This window comes from Nicotiana tomentosiformis, chromosome 2, assembly GCF_000390325.3.
Source record: "Nicotiana tomentosiformis chromosome 2, ASM39032v3, whole genome shotgun sequence".
In the NCBI taxonomy this organism is placed as follows: Eukaryota; Viridiplantae; Streptophyta; class Magnoliopsida; order Solanales; family Solanaceae; genus Nicotiana; species Nicotiana tomentosiformis.
In genome coordinates, this window is record NC_090813.1 from 82719639 (window position 1) to 82740922 (window position 21284).

Sequence of the window (21284 nt, forward strand, 5' to 3'; positions counted from 1 at the left end):
GGACTTTACACGTTCCATGTCCTCTGCGGCATTTTTTGATTGTCACGTGTGTAATCATGTTGGTCCTCTTGAGCTTTCCTATTCTCACACAACTCTAACTCTTCTTTATTTTGCTTGACTAACCAATGTATCTTTTCTTTTTTTAAAAGAAATTATAATTCAAACTAATTTTAAATCTTAAGTTATGCATTTTTAAAACTATTCAAAGTGTTATAAAATGATAGCTCCTCTAAAAAAATTGCAAAGGTGAAGAAAAATATTTTTTCTTTTTAGTCCTAAGTTTTAACTATCATTCTTAAAGTGAAGATTGTCACTTTTGCATATGGTTAATACTATAATAAATGCTTGTTAATAAAATAAGAAAGCATATAAACTATAAACTTTACAAAGAAGTTTGGCATGATTATTTATATTTGTGCACGTAATGGATACACCAAATATTTTTGCAAAACTACAACTAAAGGTTTATATCTTCAACTTGAAGAACAAAGTAGACATTTGCTTTTATCTTTGTTCAAGTTCCCAATAATTTTTAATTTGGGAAGAATTTTCTTGCACTACAAATGCTGAACATATTTTGTCATGACTTCGTGAAGTGTTGGAGAACAATTTTCAAATGTTTTATAATGAAAAAATTTCGTAAATGCCAAAAAAAAAATGGATAGGTTTTTAAGTTTCGATGTTGGAAAAATATGAAATTACTATTATTACTTAGAATTAATTTTTGTTACATCGTGTAATAGACTATATTAATTTATGAATAACTAGAAATCAAATTGAAAATTAATAAAATTAGCAAACAACAAGCTAACATTTAGAAGGTAAATTAAGCTTGGTAAAGAGTGGACAACTTTTGAAACCAATGCCATCGAGATACTTCTATAAAAAAGAAAAACTAGAAACATAACATAATGAAGATTAACTCGAATCCCCTTATAATCATAATCAAAATTAAGATTAAATTTGTTAATCATATCTAAATTTACAAAGACATAAAGTCGAGCCATCCGAGATTGGGCCCGGGTGCAGCATGGGCTAACCATCACTAGTAATGATATAAAGCACTTGTGATCTTCTGTAGATTGAATATTTCTCTTTTCAAATGTGAAAGCATAAATACAGAAGAATGTCTCTAAAGCCATGCCTTTTTGTTTCACTTTGTAAGGGTCGTTTGATTGGGAAATAAGTTATCCCGGTATTAGTTATTACATCCTCTTATGTGGATAAAAAAATACTATAATCCCGAGATAACTAATTTCGAGATTAGTTATATCACGATTTTATTTCAACCAAACATGAGATAAACTCATATTAAATTTAATTACGGGGTTAATTATCCCTTATATCTCGTACCTAACTAGCCCTAAAGATTTACAAATAGGAGAGATGTTCAAGCTGGCTAGGAATGTCATTTGATTTATTTTTGATGCTGATGAAGTTAAGCAAATTATTACTTTCCAGCACCGGAACGAAATGAACCCAAATAGATCAGTATATATATATATATATATATATGCCTCACATAGTTGATCTCAATAGTTTAGGGTCGATGTGTTTTAGTTGATTGGTTGATGAAATAAAAAGACCATAAAAAATGATTTGGTATACTATGTGATGTCACACCTGTTAAGCAATACATGTTGGACTATAAGCATTTCTCTAATATTCCAATTAAACAATGAACGTGACCAAAAAAAAAAAAATGCAAACCTCCAGGAACAAAGTTTCTTTTTTGCTTCACTTGCTGTTTTTCTTTTTTGGGGGTTGGGGGGGAGGGGGTTTCTTCAGGTGTAATTAATTTATTCTTTTTTCTTTTTCCTGTAACCCTTTTTCTTTAATTCCTTCACTTTGACCCTCTTAAATATTTTCTTGACAAATTAAGTTGTAAACTTTGTAGGAAGATACATTCATTCGTCATTCTACTTAGATTTTTACAGAAATTCAAATGGTATTTTATTAAGTAATACTATTATTCTACATTTTAATTCCTTTCTTGAAGATAATTTCAAGCGTTAGTTAATTAGAAATGAAAAGGATTTTCTAATCTTCTAGATCTAACTTTTATTGGAAGCAAAAGAAAGCAAAATGTATAGTTCTTTTTCTATTATATAGAAGAGCCATGCTTGGTCGACCAATGGTAGAATAGTCATTTAGCTCAGTAAAACTTTGCCACATGCCTTTTATTCCAATGCCTCATTTAGCTCCGTAGACTATTTTAGACAAGGGTAGAATAGTCAAACACAACATTGGTCTAGAAATATCCAATCATTCGTCTTTCGGTTTCAGAATGCTCCTTGCTTGCTTCTATGTTACTGCAATGATAGATTGACCTCATTGAAGCTTCAGCTAAAATTTGCAATAAGGTAATAGTCGTCAATTCTTCTAATACAGTCCATTTGTTAACATTTGTGGGAAGCTTTGGTTAAACATTCTCTGTACTAATCCCCTTCTGTCGGTCGTTTCAACTTAAAAACCAGGTGCGTATCTCTTTTTGATTTGTTTCCCATTCGGTATCACTTTTAATTTGCTTCTATAACGTTTGGAAATTTTATTTTGCAATTTTCTTTGTAGTTCAAGTATTTTTTATTTATTTCTACGCTGACCGCTGGGAGATCTTGGTTTTTTTTTTTTTTTAAAAAAAAAAAAATTACTTTTGCAGGTTTGGGTTTTATTGAATTGAATTTTTCTTGACACCTCACGCAGCTCTTTTATTGCGCCTGAACAAAGTCAGATTCTTGGATTGTTTTGGTAGCCCTTTTCTTTTGTGTTGCTCTCTTTTTAATTTTGATTTCCGAAGTACATCAATTGCAATTATTTTAGTACAAAATTAGTAAACATATTATTGTTTAGTTAATAAAAGGTAAATTGATGACTAGAAATCAGGCGTGTTTGTTTCCTTACCTTCCAATAATGTGATTTTTTTTTCATCTAATTGGAATTTCGCCCTTAAGAATCACCTTTTCATCTGGCAAGTTTTTTATTAGGTCTCGGTAACTTATCCTTTTGGTACGGGAATAATATGATAGAAAGTTTGCCCAATAAGCTGACCTTTTTGGAATTTCCGAGGATGAACCAGTGGCAAAAAAATTATTACTTTTTGTATGTCTTTTTGCAAAAAATACCTCCTTGTTACTCCATTAATGAAGTTTCTTATCTTATCAAAAAGAAAAAAGGAGTAAAAAGAAGAAGTATTTCCTTAGAGGATTACTTATTGTGGCTATTATCTTTCTTATCTCCTGCTTCATTCTCAATATTTTGTATCAGGTGGACCTTTTGTCGGAGCTCTAAAGAACCAAAATATAAGATTGAATTTCTTCCGTAAGATTCACCTTTTCATCGGGTAAGTTGCTTGTCATCTCTTTTACTTTTTGAACTTCGATTAGACGCCTCTCATAAACTTTGTATGCCATTGAAATTTTAAGATTTTGATGCTTTTACATATGAAAGAAGTTACTGAAATAGTGTAGATCCATGTTTGTGAAAATTGGGACCTAATGTGACCTCTTAGTCTTGCTCACACAAAATCATCCAAGAGTTTCATTTCATTTGGATGAATCATTGGTCTTATTTTGTAAAATAAATTGGCATATTTAGATACATCATGCAGGCTAGACTTCTCTTTTTCTTTCATAAGAACCAAGTTTATGGTGCATGCCACAAGCAGTATTCATGCTTAATCATTGTTTAGTGTTCCTTATATAAGACCACCAATTTATGCTTCAGTATTATCAAAAGCGAAAAGCTCTAAAAAGCGTTCCAGGTCGATTGGGGCTTCAAGTGCAAAGCGCAACTGAAGTGCGGGCTTCAGTTAAAAAAGGCGCAATTAAGAAAAAAAAAATACATATGTAATTCAAGAAAGAAGTAACAAACCCATTCCTAATGTCTTTGTCAACAACTAATATGCTTATTTGTTGATAATATTTGTCGTTTAGCACCGCTCGATTCAAGATAGAACTCGTGGGAAATGAGGCGTATACCTTAGTGCTTTGCCTACATTGAAGCGCAACTTAAGCAAAGTGAAGCACCCTCCCTGAGCTTTTCTGAGCTTTAGTGCTTAAGCGCACCTTAAATGAGCCTTTGACAACACATGCTTAAACTGTTTGTATACGATATACCTATCCGTTGTTTAACACCATTCAAATGAGACAACACTTAATGTTTAAATTGTTTTAGAATTTGTCCATTGTTTACTGTAAAACTTATAATTTTCTTTACATTTCTCCTTCTTTTGATACGTCTTTGACTTCCACAGTTAATACTTTTAAGGGGATTGGTTATTGTTGTAGTATTTTGACTTGGTTTACAATTTTATGGTTAATTTTAATGTGCTATGTTGGAGTTTTGATACATAAAAGACAGTGAAGCCTGCTACATAGGTTGCCACTTCATTTTCCGTATTTGAACTTAAGAATAAGAGGCATAAATAAAGAAAAGCCAGGAAAATGCCTTGATCTACCATGCTCAAATTGGATTAAAACTTTCTAATCCAATTTTATAAATAGAAAGTTTCTGAGTTGATATTGTAGATCATCAGACTAAGCAGATTAAGCATATTTGGCTGCATGTTCTTTTTATCTGGTAAGTAAAAGGAAAGCAGCTATAAGCGAATCATTTTGCTAGATCCAGAAAAGCTACATTTGATCTAGAAATTGCCTAAGCTTTTAGTCGTCTCTATTTCATTCAACATTTGTTATATCCGCGTGCCAACTTTGCCATGGTAAAAAGTAGGAATAATTTTATTAAGTTGTGTCTCTTTGTTTTTCCTTAACGAAATCTTCTCCTCTTTCTTTCCCGTATTTCTGTAATATATATTCATAAATGTGTTAATTTCTGTTTTTTTTTTCTTCTAGCACAATCTCAGTATTCTTCAAAAATATTTCGAGGATTGTTGGGATTAGTTGGATGTAAGGATGGTGCTAACAAATTGGCATGCTAATGAAGATAAAATGTGAAGACCGAAGACATAGTTTTGTATTGTAGGCAAATACTGGTCTTAACAAAGTAAATTGATCCATGTAAGAGCATTCTTAAAGTGTGTTGAAAAGCATTGTGAAAGTGAGTAATAAGAGAATGTATAATGAACTCACAACAAAAGAAGAATACTTAAGGGAGGATCCAAGCTTCGTGGACCATACCTTGATAAGAATTAATTTGAGAACCCAAATATTTAGAATTTGAAGATGTAATTGGAAGGATTTACAACATCAAGGTAGTTGTAGGTATTTGTAGCAAGAAATGCTGCGGCCACAGTGATAGCAAGGAGCGCCAAAAGGAAAACAAACAAGCTTAACTATTCCTGAACTTCTTGGTGAAAATTGGCAATACTAAGCCTCTTTGTAGCTAGAATAATGATGCAGAGGAGTCAGAGTGGTCGATATTTGTGTGCGCGCGCTCTTTATTTTGTAGAAGTAATGTGAGGCTTGAATGCTTGATCCAAAATTATATAGGGCTTTTTGAGGTCCCTTGGCAAATGGAAGGAACAATGTAACACCAAATATTGGATACCAAGTTTGGAGCAGCCTTCCGATTGAGCCCACACGATGACCTGACTCACTTAAAGTGAATGTGCCTTTTTCGTTCAATGCTATGTCTTTCTCTTCTTAGTCATTTCTACTTATAGTATAAAATTTGTGTTATCATTTTGTTTGTAGTGCTTATTGACCACTTTATATGTAGTATATACGGATTAATTTATACCTTTTGCTTAATATCCGACTCAAATAGTCTGAAAGTTTATGTGACTTGGAGCTGTAAATATCATTGTAGGTATCACTATTTCTCTAAAATTCTAGATTGGAATATGTGCTTATATAAATAAAATTTGAGCTTGGCTTTGTATATCTGAAGGGAAGTGGGACAAGTTGCCTTATAAAAGTTGATCCTCTAATGTATTTGAAGAGTAGAAATGCTGAAGGCTCGCAGATGATCTTAAGCCTCGATTATTTTTATTATTTACAAACTCTGCTTAGCTTATATAATGCCAAACATTAAACCCATTACTTAGTTTTTGCCAAACTACTAAGTAGGAGTGAACCTGCTTAATTGCTGACAGGGAAATTATCTGTTACGTAAATCAGAAGATTGCTTATATGGATCGTGATGATCAGTTTGAGCTTGAAACAACCAACACCAGCTCTCTACTCTAAAATATGTACTCGATGCTTTCTATGAAAGTGGACCATATTTGATTATTTATTGTACTTGATACTTTCTGTAAAAGTGGACCAAAGTAATTTCTGGAATTTATGAAATACTCTGCATGCAAATAAGCTGAGTTTGTTCCTTTTGATCTATTCTCACGAGTGTTGTGTCCTTTTCAGGTTTATGATATTAATAAGTTACATATTTTGTTTTAGACAAGTGTAGGTAAAGATTGCAATGAGCAAGAACTTAAGATGTAGTCCAGTAAATTATGCAGTTAATTTTCTCAGATGCTTCCGGCAAATATTTGTAATTACTAACATGTTGTTCATTCTTGGAGAAAGTGCCTCTCTTAGTAATGACTATGTTGAAGCTTTAAATAAACTTTTGAGAGAAAATAACGAATAACAAAAATAGGAAATTAAGTGTTCACATAATATCACAGGAGAATTATGTTTTAAAAATCCATCTCAAGCTGTTGTTTTCATAACTAAAGTAAGAATGAAAATAGACCTTGTTCAAATTGTTGGGCCCGTGCTAGCACGGACTATCCACGTCTAATTATTAAATAAGCCCTAAAATTCACACATCACATGGGCAAATGGGCAAGCAAAGGAGCAAACATCGAACACACATTGTTTTTAGCTCTTGTTAGTTTTGTAAACATTACTACAAAATCCCATTACAGGAGATTTAATGGATACAAATGTGAAATAAAAAATGATTCACTGGGCTCATATTTCATTATATTCCCTTATATTATAGTTCATGTTTGATGGCTTAAATAAAAACATATGTATCATTCCTTCATGAGTGTAAGAATGCTTGAATTTTTCTTTTACATAATTAATAAAAAAGTTAAATAGTATTTAATCTGAACGATATATATTGAAACTCGTAATACAATGATTTGAATTGTAATATATTATTGACGACTCTTAAAATTATGCTTGAAAAATGAACCATCTTCTTACTACTAGGCCGTTTGGATTAGCTGATATGAAGTAGCTGATAAGCATTAGGTGCCGAAAAGCACTTTTAAGTGCTGAAACTGATTTAATAAATAAGCAGTTACGTGTTTGGATACATGTACTGAAATTGATAATAAGATGTTGCTGTATTTGATAAAAAAAAGTGCTGATAAGTTCTTTTTCTGTTAAAATGACTTAAATAACCTTAGAAGTGTTTATACTTATAAGGGCGTAATTTATTCAAAATTTTAGATTCCAAATCGATCCAAATACAAAATATTCTATTTGTCATTTTATTTTAAATACAACTGTGCTTAGATAAGATAATTTTTATGATAAATATTATTTATTTTATGATAAGCATATAATCATAAGTTATAATAATTAATAAATTGATAAAAGTTTCTCAGTAAAAAATAAACCTAAATAGGACAAAATATTTGAAGAGAAACAAACACTGTCTTTATCACCACAATATTTAGAAAGCAACACACCAAAAATTTGATATGTCCTCATTTATTACATACAGTTCAAAGATTAATACACAATCACATAGATATAAATATGCAAAGGAATAAAGAATTTGCTTATCTTAAATAGTCAATGGGCATTGCAGACTTGAAGAGGGGGATGGGGGAGGGGGTAGGTTGAAATAGTACTTGAAGTAGTGAGTATCGATGTAAGAGTTTTGTTCTAAAAAAGAATATTTTAAGGATAAAATAGTAAAAAATTTGGTCAAACTTAAAGTGCTTATAAGCTAAAAATTTATAAGTTGGGGGTGACCAGCTTATGACTTTTAGCTTATTTTTGACTTATAAGCACTTGGCTTATAAGCACTTTTAACTTTACCAAACGCGTAGATAAGCCGAAAAGTGCTTATAAGCTAATTTGACCAGCTTATAAGCTTAGCCAAACACCCTCTACGTTAAAAAAATTCAATTAGTTTATGATGAATTTTAACCATAGTTACCAATTAGTTTATGATGAATTCTAACCATATTTACCTGGACAAATAGAAAGGAGCAATTCTAAATTGAGACGACGTCGTAAGTCTTCTAAATACTTGAATTCTTGACTTTTTCGCAGTCTTCCCCTGTTTCCACAAATTTACGTAACTCTGCCATTCCAAAACGGCCCCGCGAAGAAACCAAAAACAGAAACAACACACCGAAAACGAGACTGAAAAATGGAGTAAAAATGCCTCTGCAACAATTCACCCGAACAACAAATCAACATTCATCAAAGGTTATAAACCATTTTCTCTTTCACCAAATCCCATTCTTTTTCCAAAAAAAAAAAAAACTTTTTAAACCCTCCTGAAATCAAATTCCAGCATAGGGACAATTTGGATTTTCAGTTTCTCACATTCTTTGATCAGATCGTCATTGTAATGTAAACAACAAACATAATTACGTAAAGGGTCTCTTAATAACTAAAACTCTTTGAATAATTCGATGTCTTGGGGATTGGGTTGGAAGCGGTCATCAGATGTATTTCACCTCACATTAAGCTATGGTGAAGACGAGGCATTAGATGAGTCCACACCCACGTCATCAAGATCGTCATCATCGGCATCGACGTTCTTAGGATCATCCCCGTCGGCGGCGGCGGCGGAGGGTCAAGAAGAGAATAATATTAATAACCAAGAAGAGGAGTTATTAGGGTTTAGGGTGGAACTAGATTGGAATGTGGGGGATGATGAGGATCAAGTGGCTTTAAAATTACAGTCACAGGTTATGGTGGCATTGCCTTCACCGCAAGACACTGTGGAAATTGAATTCAAGGAGAAAAATGAAAATGAAAATGGAAACGATGATGTGGAGGAGGATATAACAGGTGAGGTGGCTGTGGAAATGAGGGTGGTGAAAAGGAGAGAGCCATTGAAAGGTGTGATGATGTGGCGGGTGGGTAGTTCGAGCCAGCAGAGTGATGGGATGGGGGTGTTGTCGAGGTTGATGAGGTCGAATTTCGCCAATGGGGTCGGGTTAGGAGGAAGTGGGGAAGGCGTGCCCGTGGGGTGTGCTGATCATTGGAAGAGTGTTACTGTTGTTAGTCTATGTGGTCTTGGACTAATGGTGAGTGGTTCTTCGTTTAACATTAGTTCGTCTTTTTTAGTGTTTATAAATTTGCGTTTATGTTTTGATGAGTGTTTTTGAGTTATTTATTTGTATTATGTTCTTGCCAAGCCATAATAATTGGTCCTAACTCCTAAAAGACAAACTATTGAATATCGGGAAGAGAAGGGTCCAAGTGGAGCAGAATTAATTGCTAGGATCATGTAGCCAATTCCTACTAGTTTGGAGTTAGTTGAATTGTTGTTGTCGATATGAAAGTGTAATTCAAGATAAGGAACTTTTAACTTCATAAAAGCATTACTTATATGTACTGGAATCCTTTTCTTTTATTTTTCTGATTCTAAGGGAATGGTAGGATAGCAGAAACTGATACTACTGATAGTGTTCATGATTGAAGCCAATGTAACTATTGTTTTTAATTTCTAGAATGGTTGTATTGAGAGGCAGTTTGCTATCAATTGGGTCACCCCATCATTTTATATGTTCCAGGTGCTGCCAGTAGAGATAACCCAGCTGCCTCTTCTCGAAAGGCTATATCTTGATAACAATAAGCTATCAAATTTGCCACCTGAGCTTGGTGAACTGAAATGTTTGAAAGTTCTTGCCGTGGACTACAACATGTTAGTCTCTGTCCCTGGTAAGCTTGAAAGTTTCACATAAAACTAACAGAGTATGATGTAGACGGTTGTGAACAGTATATTTGTTTGAATTACATCTTACTCTGTTCATAAGGAGTTAGAATACAAGAACAGATGATTCATTCCTTACTTATATCATTCTTTGACATGGTTGGATATGATGAACAGTTGAACTAAGAGAGTGCATTGGGCTAGTTGAATTATCGCTAGAACATAACAAGGTGGTCCGACCTCTTCTCGATTTCAGGTCTCTGTATTTAGACTTATGATTGGCGAATTCTCCGTTTCTACTTGATTTCTTAGTCAAATATTGTGTCATTCTGTGCTTGAGGTCTAATATTTGAATAACTTAATTACAGGGCAATGACAAAGTTACGTGTTTTGAGGCTTTTTGGTAATCCTCTTGAATTTCTTCCTGATATTTTGCCACTCCAGAAGGTTCGCCACTTATCTCTTGCAAACATAAGGGTTGTGGCAGATGATCAGTTGCGATCAGTGAATGTGCAGATAGAGGTAATCATCACACTCTTTTTGAACTTTGAGTTGTTTCTCTTATCTGGTTGCCTTATGAAGTTGAACTCTCCCTTTTTTTTTTTTGGCTGAACTGCAGACGGAGAATAATTCTTACTTTATTGCATCTCGGCATAAATTGAGTGCCTTCTTCTCTCTTATATTCCGTTTCTCTTCTTGTCATCATCCCCTGCTAGCTTCCGCCCTGGCAAAAATAATGCAAGATGAGGGGAATCGTGTAGTTGTTGGGAAAGATGAGAACGCTGTAAGGCAACTCATAAGTATGATCAGTAGCGACAATCAGCATGTGGTATGGCACCTTATACTCTGTAGGACGCTTTACCTAAATTCCTAAGCAGTTAATGCATAAAATTGTGTTTTTGCTCAGGTAGAACAAGCTTGCTCCGCACTTTCTTCTCTTGCCACAGACGTGTCTGTGGCAATGCAGTTAATGAAATCAGATATTATGCAACCCATAGAAAGAGTACTAAAATCTGCTGGTCCTGAGGAAGTCATCTCTGTGTTGCAAGTTTTGGGCAAATTGGCGTTTGCATCAGATATTGTATCTCAAAAGCTGCTGACAAAGGACATATTGAGATCATTGAAACTTTTGTGTGCTCACAGAAATCCAGAGGCAAGCCTTTGTTTTTCTCTTTTCCTGTGTGGCGATTCAGTTAAAAGAAATTGTTTTCCTGTTTCTGTTGAGTGGTCTTTGAAATTGATTATTTTGTCCCCTTAGGTGCAAAGACTAGCTTTATTTGCAGTTGGTAACTTAGCATTCTGCTTGGAAAATCGTCGCATTCTAGTTACTTCAGAAAGTTTACGGGAACTGCTATTGCGGTTGACAGTTGCATCAGAGCCACAAGTCAGTAAGGCTGCGGCTCGCGCTTTGGCAATTCTAGGTTGGTTTCTGTATATTTGTTATGGTTCAGCTATTCTTCAACCTGGCCTTCTGAGTACATACTCTATCTGATTGTAGGGGAGAATGAGATTCTACGGCGTGCTATAAGAGGGAGACAGGTCCCAAAGCAAGGGTTGCGCATACTTTCAATGGATGGTGGTGGCATGAAAGGGCTGGCAACTGTGAGAATCCTTAAGGAGATTGAGAAAGGTACTGGGAAGCAGATACATGAACTATTTGACCTCATTTGTGGCACGTCAACTGGTGGTATGCTTGCTGTTGCTCTTGGGATCAAACTGATGTCTTTGGAAAAATGTGAAGAAATATACAAAAAACTTGGTGAGTTTCTGCTCTAAAAGAAGCTCAACTTCGCTGTGTCCTTTTCCGTGTTCTCAAACTTGCTGTAGATTGCTTGACATAGTAGCAGCACTGATGCATGTTCTATCTTATTCTCTGCCTCTCGAAATTCTCTTACAGGCAAACTTGTGTTTGCTGAACCTGTTCCCAAGGACAATGAAGCAGCAACATGGAGAGAAAAGTTGGATCAACTCTACAAGAGCTCATCTCAGAGTTTCAGGGTTGTTGTACATGGATCTAAAGTATGTGATGCCATAAGTTATTTTTTTTAGTTAATTTACAACTACTCTTGCCATGCAACTTATGTCTTGTGTATTTTTATAATAGGGTTCTCCAAAATATTAGAGAACTTTTACATAAAGTAGTTATTTGTTAACTTTAGGAATTCATATAGTTTAAGAAAGTCAAAAAGTTTTTCTATGCGGTAATATTTCCTGCATCTTGTACACTTGTGAATCTTTTAGAACTGATCTAGTCGTTTCGTCCACTGGCATAAATATGATAAGTAAGTTGAGCTAACTTTTTATCCATTTCCAATCATGCTATGCTGGTGAAAAGAAAAAGAGGGAGTTAAGGAGTTTTGCTTCTACTGATTTTACTATTCAAAATGAACAGGCCTAATACACAAAATGGCACCTCAACTTGCAATGACAGCCTTGCCAAATAAACACTTCTAGTTGGTTAAAACACATGTTTTTGTTTTTTGATAACCGTGGTTCGGGTCAGCTTGCGCTCACCTCGGCTAACTCCACGGGGTACCTGCTACCTTCCACCAACACAAGTACCTGGTAACTCTGTCCACCAAGAAGGCTTTGGCAGATGGGAAGAAATCACCTAGTGGTTTTATTTCTGCTAGGATTTGAACCTGGGACCTCTTGGTGCTTCACCCACTTCATTGACCTCTAGACCACAACCTTGGATGCTGATTGAAACACATGTTTTAAGCACCTCTACTTGGTTTATCAAAATGCGCGTTCGTCAAATGCACATAGGTGGCTAACACAAATGCCCAACTTTATGACACGTAACTGGCACATCAAGTGTGCAAACTTGGCTAAGACTATCCCACTTAACAACACATACCCTTCTATTAACCAGAAGAGTGGAAGAATTCATTTGGATTCCATTCCAAAAAATCCAAATGGAACCAATCTGCTCAATTACCTAATGGCTTTAGTTCGAGAGCGCTGACAGCCCAATCTCCAGCTTCAATTGCCGGATAATGCGGTCTCTTCCTCTCTACCTCATACGTCTCCCTCCTTCTTTCATATCCACCACTAACTTTTTTTTTGAGAGTGATCTCCACCACTAACTCCAACACCAAAACCACCACTTCTTCCACCACCACTAACATCGTCATTTCATAACTTGAAAAGCTGAAGGTCCTTGGACAAGGAAATGGTGGACCTATGTACAAAAACTGCCACAAGTGCAGTTCAGCAATCTGTGCGCTCATAGTTGTCCATGGTGAAAGTGACCGCAGCTCACAGGAAAACCTTCGAAAATCACGCACAACCTTCAATAATGGAAGGGATAAGGGTCAAGCGCCAGTGAAATTGCCGCTCCAGTGGGAGGACAGAGAAGGGGATGGGTTAAGGGGAAAAGGGATCGAGTTTCCAATCTTGTGCCAATTATGAGCTTTGCTTCTCTGATCTAGTTGTCAATCTTGGTATGGATGGAGCTTTGGGGGAGTGGCCAGGGTGGGGGAAAGGTGCGTCCTTCTTAAAGTATCTTGAAAAGCTGAGAAAAATATCACTGTTGGTGGAAGCAAAATCAGAAATTGGAGATCAACAATATGGAAGAGATGGGAGAAGACATGGGTAAGTAGGAGCATTTTCATATATTCACGCTTCTTATATGCGTGATTCACATGCTCTCTAGCCACATAAGCTAAATCAATGTCACGTAAGTATGGTCAAATGTTAGAAGTGTTTCTTATGTGAAGTTTAAACAAGTAGAGGTGTTAAATTGGAATAAGTCCAAGTTAGAGGGTTCGCTATGTAAAGCAGTTGAAGTTGAGGTTCCATTTTGTGTATTAATCCAAAAATATATATGATTTTACAAAGATGAAACCTCAAATTCCATACCCTTGGAATAAGGAAAAGTCCTCTTTATGCACTATATTTGAGCAACTGAGCATTGCTAGCATCGGCATTAATTGGTTATAACCGAAAAACCGACTGAACCAAATTTTCTTGGTTTGGGCTTTTGGTTGGTTTTTGATTTGGTGCTTGAAAAATCAGTTGATTGGTTCAGTTTTCTGTGTTCGAAATTCAATGTTTCGTACCTGAAAAACCAAAATGAGCAGATATAGTAATATAGGGTTTTCTTGGATACTGATGCAGCTATGCTGTAACTTGTAATTTTTTGGGTACCTTCTTGGTACTCCTTTAATGAAACCTTTACCTTATCAAAAAAAGAAGAAGAAGTATTTCTTGGATATTTTGTTAAATTTGCTATAATAAGGCTGCCTCAAGCCATATCTGTTTATCTCTTGGGAAAAGTTTCAGAGGCCCAAGGTTCATTTCTCACCAACTTTGTTCTGATGCACGGACATATCTCTAATCTAATGTTCTTACATTCTAATACTTCCTCAAAATTTAAGGTGCTAAAGACAGCTCGAGTATTCAATAGTAAAAGCTACGCTGAAAGTGCACCAGAATAGTCGTGGAATAGTGTCTGAACATCAGTGGAATAGTAGCCAGAACATTGGCCAAAGTAGCCTGTATCGTGATGGAACAGTGTCGGAACTATTACCTAAAAGAGGCACGGTGTTGCTGAAACGGTCACTGAAAGAATTGTTCTGGTAAGATCAGGGAAAATAGATGGTGTTGCTGGAATGGTCCCTGAAAATGTGTGGTGCCACTGGAGAAGTCTTTCAGAAAAGAGTTGGAATAGTGAAATTGGGGAAGAGAATGGACAAATTTGCCGAGCATTAGCAAAAATAAGTTATCTCAGATAAAACTCATTGGCGTTGATACCATGTGAGAAATAAGACGAGATTGGAGAATACATGAGACAAGTGTCTTACGCCTAGGAGGTTTTGTAGATGGTTAATAACTAATTAATAAACATATACTTTCATCTGATGTGGGACAATATATCTAGTTTAACAGTTCAACTGATGCAACTTTGTAGTTTTTACACATCTACCTACGATTTTTTTTTCCTCGTGCTTGAAATGCTGCTGAATAAGAGGGACCTTGCAACTTTGATATCGTAATTGACCCTCTATCTTCTTCCAGCACAGTGCAGATCAGTTTGAGAGATTGTTAAAGGAGATGTGTGCTGACGAGGATGGGGATCTTCTGATAGAGTCAGCAGTTAAAAGGATTCCTAAAGTTTTTGTGGTATCAACTCTGGTCAGTGCGACACCAGCTCAACCCTTTATTTTCCGCAACTATCAGGTTATTACTGAATCCTCATATGACTCAATACTTAGACCTGATCTCTATTATTCGGTTTGCCTGAGTAATGTTTACTAGTTCTGCTTCTATTATTTCCTTTCTGTTAGTTTGTTATTGAACCTTTTTGTTGGGAAAGTGCAGTACCCTCCTGGGACACCAGAAATTCCCCTTGCGGTCACTGAGAATTTGGCTACTGCTGGCCAAGGAGCAGTAAGTGATCCAATTCAAGTTGAACATAAGCGAAATGCTTTCATGGGAAGCTGTAAGCATAGGATATGGCAAGCCATAAGAGCATCATCTGCTGCACCTTATTATCTTGATGATTACTCTGATGGTATATTCTTGCATGTGCTTAAAAATTTAACTTATGGCAAATCCTCACGAGCTGTTTTTCTCTGGATGCATGTCATTGTCATCTTTCCTGACTGTGCTGTTTGTTTAATTTCAGATGTATACCGCTGGCAAGATGGTGCAATTGTTGCCAACAATCCTACCATTTTTGCCATACGAGAAGCACAACTATTATGGCCAGATGCACGGATTGACTGCTTAGTCTCAATTGGTTGCGGTTCTGTTCCCATGAAGGTATACTGTTGCTTAGCGAATGCTTGCCTATTATGATCCAAACCACCACTGTTTTGCTTTTTACTGGCTTAAAAAGGTTCTGACATGCTATTGAAACTTGATGTATTCATGAACTGCATATGCTTGCCTGTGCTATCCATATATTTAGATTGGGCAATCTGGAAATGCACCTTTGATGGAGGTCTTAACTAAAATCATGATTATGTGATACTCATTAAATTTTAGCGTAATTGGGCAATTTGAGACAGTTCTTAACTAATATCTTGATTATGTGATACTCATAAAATTTTATTGTAATTAGTAACTTTAGTCAGCTGCAGATTCTTTTATTGTTCTTCTTAATATGCCATGATGTCAGCAAGTACTTTCACTAACTGATAATTTCTTTCTCTTATGGTGTTCCCTGAATCATAGCATATTTCTACAATATTCATATCTTCTGCTGCTAATTTTGGAGTTGAATTCACAGTTGGTTACTTTTAAGAGAAATAGTAAAATCATTGAAATCTTATTGCCAAGGTTTGAAGTTTACTCTCCATTGCTACTGGAAGTTTTGATAAAATCAAGATAAAATTTACTTCAAGCTATTTTACTTGGGTGTTCAATTTATAGGGGTTTCTGCTATTTTCCCTTCTATGTTAGGTCCGCAAAGGTGGGTGGCGTTACCTTGATACTGGTCAAGTGTTGATAGAGAGTGCATGCTCAGTTGACCGGGTGGAGGAAGCTTTAAGTACATTGCTTCCACTGCTTCCTGATGTGCACTATTTTCGGTTCAATCCAGGTGAAGTTACTTTACATGTTGCCTGAGGTGAATATTAAAAGCAAAAGATTGCTTTCTTTCCTTTTCTGAAACCTTCTTTTCCTAATTCTGTTGTACCTGAATTTTTGGCATTTCATTAACAGTTCCATGTTTTAAAAATCACCCAGAACAAAAGAAAATGGGTTATTAGTATGATCTAGTCTTGTGCCATGGTGATATTGATTTTTGGTTTTCTTTTCACATTCTTAACATGCCTTCTATATATCTGGGATGCAGTTGATGACCGATGTGGTATGGAGCTAGATGAGACGGACCCTGCTGTCTGGTTAAAGTTAGAGGCCGCAACAGATGAGTACATTCAAAACGCCTCTACTGCTTTCAAGAATATTTGTGAAAGATTGTTAGAGAGGCCACATGATGAGAAATTTTCAGATAATTTCAAGTCCCATCAGTTTCTCAAATCGAAGAATTCTAAAGCTGGTATGTGCTGAATCATATTTGATTGATTGCCATGATGTTCTTTTGTCTAAGATGGATCGACCTTTGAAGGATTCTATTATTTTTTTCAGATGAGAGCAGTCCTTCTTTAGGTTGGAGGCGGAGCGTGCTACTTGTCGAGGCCTCAAATAGTGCAGATGCTGGAAGAGTCTTTCATCATGCTCGCTCACTTGAGTCATTTTGTGCTCATAATGGAATAAAACTCAGTCTTTTCAGTGGCATATCAGGCACGCAGAAAGCAACTCCCGGATCAACTTTTCCGACACCTTTTGCTTCACCATTGTTCACTGGGAGCTTCCCTTCAAGCCCTCTCTTATACAGTCCTGATATTGGGGCTCATAGGGTTGGTAGAATTGATTTAGTTCCACCACTAAGCTTGGATGGATTACAATCTGCGAAAACAACTGCTTCACCACCTGAGTCTCCTCGAAAGCGTCGACAGCTTTCGTTGCCTTTGCAATCTTTGTATGAGAAGCTAAAGAATTCACCTCAGGTTGGAGTTGTGCACTTGGCTCTGCAAAATGATACATCTGGCTCTGTACTGAGGTTAGATATTCCTTATTTTATGGTTACTGGAAATGTTGTTTGTCGTCCTAATGTCATCTACTTCTACGAGATAGTTGGCAGAATGATGTATTCGTGGTTGCCGAACCTGGAGAACTAGCCGATAAGTTTCTGCAGAGTGTCAAGTTTAGCTTGCTGTCAATGATGCGGGGCCGCCGGAGAAAGTATGCATCAGTTATCACGGATATCTCAACCGTTGCTGATCTTGTTAAATGTAGGCCATGCTTCCAAATAGGTGGTGTAGTCCACCGTTATATTGGGCGTCAGACGCAGGTATGCCTCTATGTTATGCCGGCCATCCTTTATTTTGATAAATACCTTTGCTTTTGGAAACTAAGAATTTATGAATTTCCTATTTTGTCTTCTGAAGGTCATGGAAGATGACCAAGAAATTGGTGCCTATATGTTTCGTAGGACCGTTCCTTCAATGCATTTAACCTCAGAAGATATTCGGTGGATGGTATTCTCTCTGATCATTTATTGATATTCAGTGTTGCATATTCTTTTCATTGCAAGATTATGTATGCGAGAAGGAATTTATCTCTTCGCAATGACGTTATATGGTTGGCATCATTTGATTGAAGTAGTCACGACTCACCACCAATCAGGTGGGTTCTATATATGACAACTGAACTTACTTGCTTGGGTTCAAGTATCCATGGCAAGGATAAGCCCTTCAGCACTCAGAGCTCGCAGGGGACTTTTGCTTCGGCCCTGACATGGGAGCAGTGAGGTCTTCTGCAGATAAAGCTCTGTAGTGCTGATGCTCCCTAGTGGAGACATGCATCATACTTCATCTGCATCATTCCAATATCTGCACTTGAGTTTGTAATGACTGGTTTATTTCTGTCTCGGGTTTGAGGACAAAAAGGTCTGTTCATTATACTTTTCTTTTCTTGTGACCTATTACTCTATGCATACACATTCATCCAATAAAATAAAAGATGAATAAGAAAGGAGGCAACACTAACTCTTTTAATATTTGTTAAACCTTCCAGATTGGAGCATGGAGGGAGAGAATTATAATCTTCACTGGTTTCTATGGCCCTACCCAACCTCTAATCAAGGCTTTTCTAGATTCAGGAGCTAAGGCTGTTATATGTCCTTCCACTGAACCTGATGAAGCGCAGATGTCTACATTTCACGGGTCAGGTGATTTTAATTCTTTTGATAATGGGAAGTTTGAAATTGGCGAAGAAGAAGGAGAGGATGATGATACTGAACCTTCTAGTCCAGCAAGTGATTGGGAAGATAGTGAACCAGAGAAAAGTGAAGGACGCTCTCAGTTCTTTTGGGATGATGATGAGGGGGAGTTGTCCCAGTTCATATGTCAGTTCTATGAGTCTCTTTTTCAGGGTGGTTCAAAGATAGATGATGCATTACAACATGCTCGTGCCTCACATCGGAGCCTAAGATATTCACGCCATCTTCCAAGCGTACCATAGTTCATTGGTTCTCTCTGACCTGGATAGTCCCAAGGGAGGCGCGAGTCAGCTAATGCTTATGCTGACTGCATGTTGTTGCTTGAGTAACGGGCATTTGCATGGTCTCCTCATTATTCCATACTTTGTAGAGAAGAATTATACTTGTACAAGCAAATTAAAGTAAAAGGATAGAAAGAAGCAAGCGTGGCGAGAGAAAAAAACAGTAGAAATGAGTAATAATAATTTAAAGAAGCGAGATAAAAATTCAATTTTGAGGCTCTGAACTAATTGTTATGTTCTTAGTCATTGATGGATGTTTTTGTTTTTCTTATATGGCCCAGTTTTGTAGATTCTTCCTTATAAAGTTACTTTCAGATTTACAAAGTTTTTGTATCCCGATAAGTAACATGTACAGTGAAATGAATGTAATGAATAAAACAGCGAATTTTTATTACCATCTTAGTGGAGGTTATCTATTTATTTTCTTTTTCTTGTGAAAAACAGATTCATTTCTTTGTTGTTTCTGCGGGCAATTTCAATTTGTATACAAGGAAACCATGCACCTAAGCGCTTATGGCAATCTATGAAAATAGAGAACATAAGAAGGTTGTTCAGCATTTTATAACAATGGTCATGTATGTAATAAGGTAATCGTCTCTCTAGCTTAGTAAGCAGCATTTCAATCTTAGGTAAACGTCTGCTTTTAAATTTATCAGCTTGATAATCTTTTCGGACTATAAGGTAAGAAGTGAGTTTAACAACCAACTAAATATTATTAATGAGTCCATTTCATTGTCACTTTCTCCGATTCGGTAGAAACAGAGTAGTAAATTCATTTCAGCTGATTCATAGTTTAGCCACCCTTGTTGATATTCCTGATTATGCCAAGAAACTAGCGACCCGAATATCAAACTGCAATAATCTAGAGCAGCTCGACCAAATTTATGCCCACATAATCCGAAATCACTTCTTGGAGTTGTACCCTGCACAATTTCACTGGAATAACATTATCAGATCATATACTAGGCTTCACTCCCCCAGCAAGGCTCTACATGTCTACATCACTATGTCTAGAGCTGGTGTTCCTCCTGATACTTTCACCCTACCTATTGTTTTAAAAGCTATTGTTCTGAATTATGTTGTTATGGCACGGCAGCTCCATGGGGTTGCAGTAAAGCACGTTTTAGACACTAATATGTATTGTGAGAGTGGCTTCATTAGTTTGTACTCAAAGGGTGGTGACTTTGAGAATGCTCGTAAGGTGTTTGAACAAAATACTGAAAGAAAGTTGGGGTCTTGGAATGCTATTATAGCAGGGTTGTCACAAGGTGGGCGTGCTAAAGAAGCGATACAAATGTTCTTGGAGTTGAGAGAGAGTGGGTTACAGCCTGATGATGTAACCATGGTTAGTGTGACATCCGCGTGTGGTGCTCTTGGAGACTTGGATTTGGCTTCTCAATTGCATAAATGCGTCTTTCAAGCAAAAGCAATGGAAAAGTCTGATCTTTTGATGATGAATTCTCTTATTGATATGTACGGTAAATGTGGGAAGATGGATCTTGCTTATAGGGTGTTATCAAGTATGAAAGAAAGAAATGTATCCTCGTGGACTTCTATGATTGTTGGTTATGCGATGCATGGGTATGTTAGAGATGCGCTTGAATGCTTCCGTTCCATGAGGGAGGCAGGTGTTAGGCCTAACCATGTGACATTTATCGGGGTGTTGAGCGCTTGTGTACATGGTGGAATGGTGCAAGAAGGAAAGTTTTATTTCAGCATGATGAAAAATGAATATGGTATTGCACCCATGTTGCAGCATTATGGGTGCGTGGTGGATTTGCTTGGCAGGGCTGGGTTGCTCGAGGAGGCAAGAGGGACGATTGAAGGGATGCCAATGAAAGCAAATGTTGTGATTTGGGGGTGCCTGATGGGGGCTTGTGAGATGCATGGGCATGTGAAAATGGGAGAATGGGTGGCTAAGCAGCTGCAACAGTTAGAACTATGGAACGACGGGGTGTATGTGGTATTGTCCAACATTTATGCCAGTAATGGCATGTGGGAAGAGGTAAGGAGGATGAGAGCAATTATGAAGGAGAAAAAACTTGCCAAGATTCCTGCTTATAGCTTGTCAACAAGTTCCGATTGAGAGTTGAAGGTGGACCTGCCAAAGATAAAGGATCAGAAGCATTGCTCTCTCTTATAGGAGTGCACAAGATGGTTGCCATATGCTGCACCTCACAGAAGTGGTTCTTATAGGAGCAATATATATCGCAGATTTTTTCTTAAGATGTTACTTTCTTATTTACTAAGGTTTTGTATCCCAATAAGTAACATGTAAATGAAATGAATTTAGTGGATTAAACAGGGGACTTTTTCTTTCCACCCTTCTCCAACATGACATCAGAATCTGGTGTTCTCAAGTGCTCCGTGTGATGGTCAATGAAATGGGTGAA

At 36.6% G+C, this 21284-nt stretch overlaps 2 protein-coding genes across 7 annotated transcripts; both read left to right on the forward strand.

Moving 5' to 3' along the window:
- Positions 1 to 2223: 2223 nt before the first annotated feature.
- On the forward strand, positions 2224 to 19288 carry LOC104097765 (phospholipase A I). 6 transcript variants are annotated; one of them, XM_033656579.2, is made up of 20 exons: positions 2232 to 2477; positions 2660 to 2748; positions 3265 to 3340; positions 9677 to 9824; positions 9994 to 10072; positions 10185 to 10338; positions 10436 to 10645; positions 10724 to 10969; positions 11075 to 11237; positions 11315 to 11575; positions 11714 to 11835; positions 14839 to 15000; positions 15142 to 15334; positions 15449 to 15585; positions 16228 to 16366; positions 16622 to 16825; positions 16915 to 17389; positions 17464 to 17680; positions 17778 to 17867; positions 18406 to 19288. In XM_033656579.2, exons 4-20 carry the CDS (start codon positions 9806 to 9808, stop codon positions 18850 to 18852), a joined length of 3318 nt encoding a protein of 1105 aa, XP_033512470.1. In that variant the 5' UTR covers positions 2232 to 2477; positions 2660 to 2748; positions 3265 to 3340; positions 9677 to 9805; the 3' UTR covers positions 18853 to 19288. The 6 variants fall into 6 exon arrangements, with proteins under 6 accessions (XP_033512475.1, XP_033512470.1, XP_033512473.1 ...); XM_033656580.2 differs by having other exon boundaries at positions 2237 to 2363; XM_033656584.2 differs by lacking the exon at positions 2660 to 2748 and having other exon boundaries at positions 2224 to 2363.
- Positions 19289 to 19385: 97 nt separating this feature from the next.
- Positions 19386 to 21213, forward strand: LOC104097757 (pentatricopeptide repeat-containing protein At1g77170, mitochondrial). Its single transcript, XM_009604377.4, has one exon. The coding sequence runs from the start codon at positions 19610 to 19612 to the stop codon at positions 20975 to 20977; it is 1368 nt and encodes a 455-aa protein (XP_009602672.1). The 5' UTR covers positions 19386 to 19609; the 3' UTR covers positions 20978 to 21213.
- Positions 21214 to 21284: the final 71 nt, after the last annotated feature.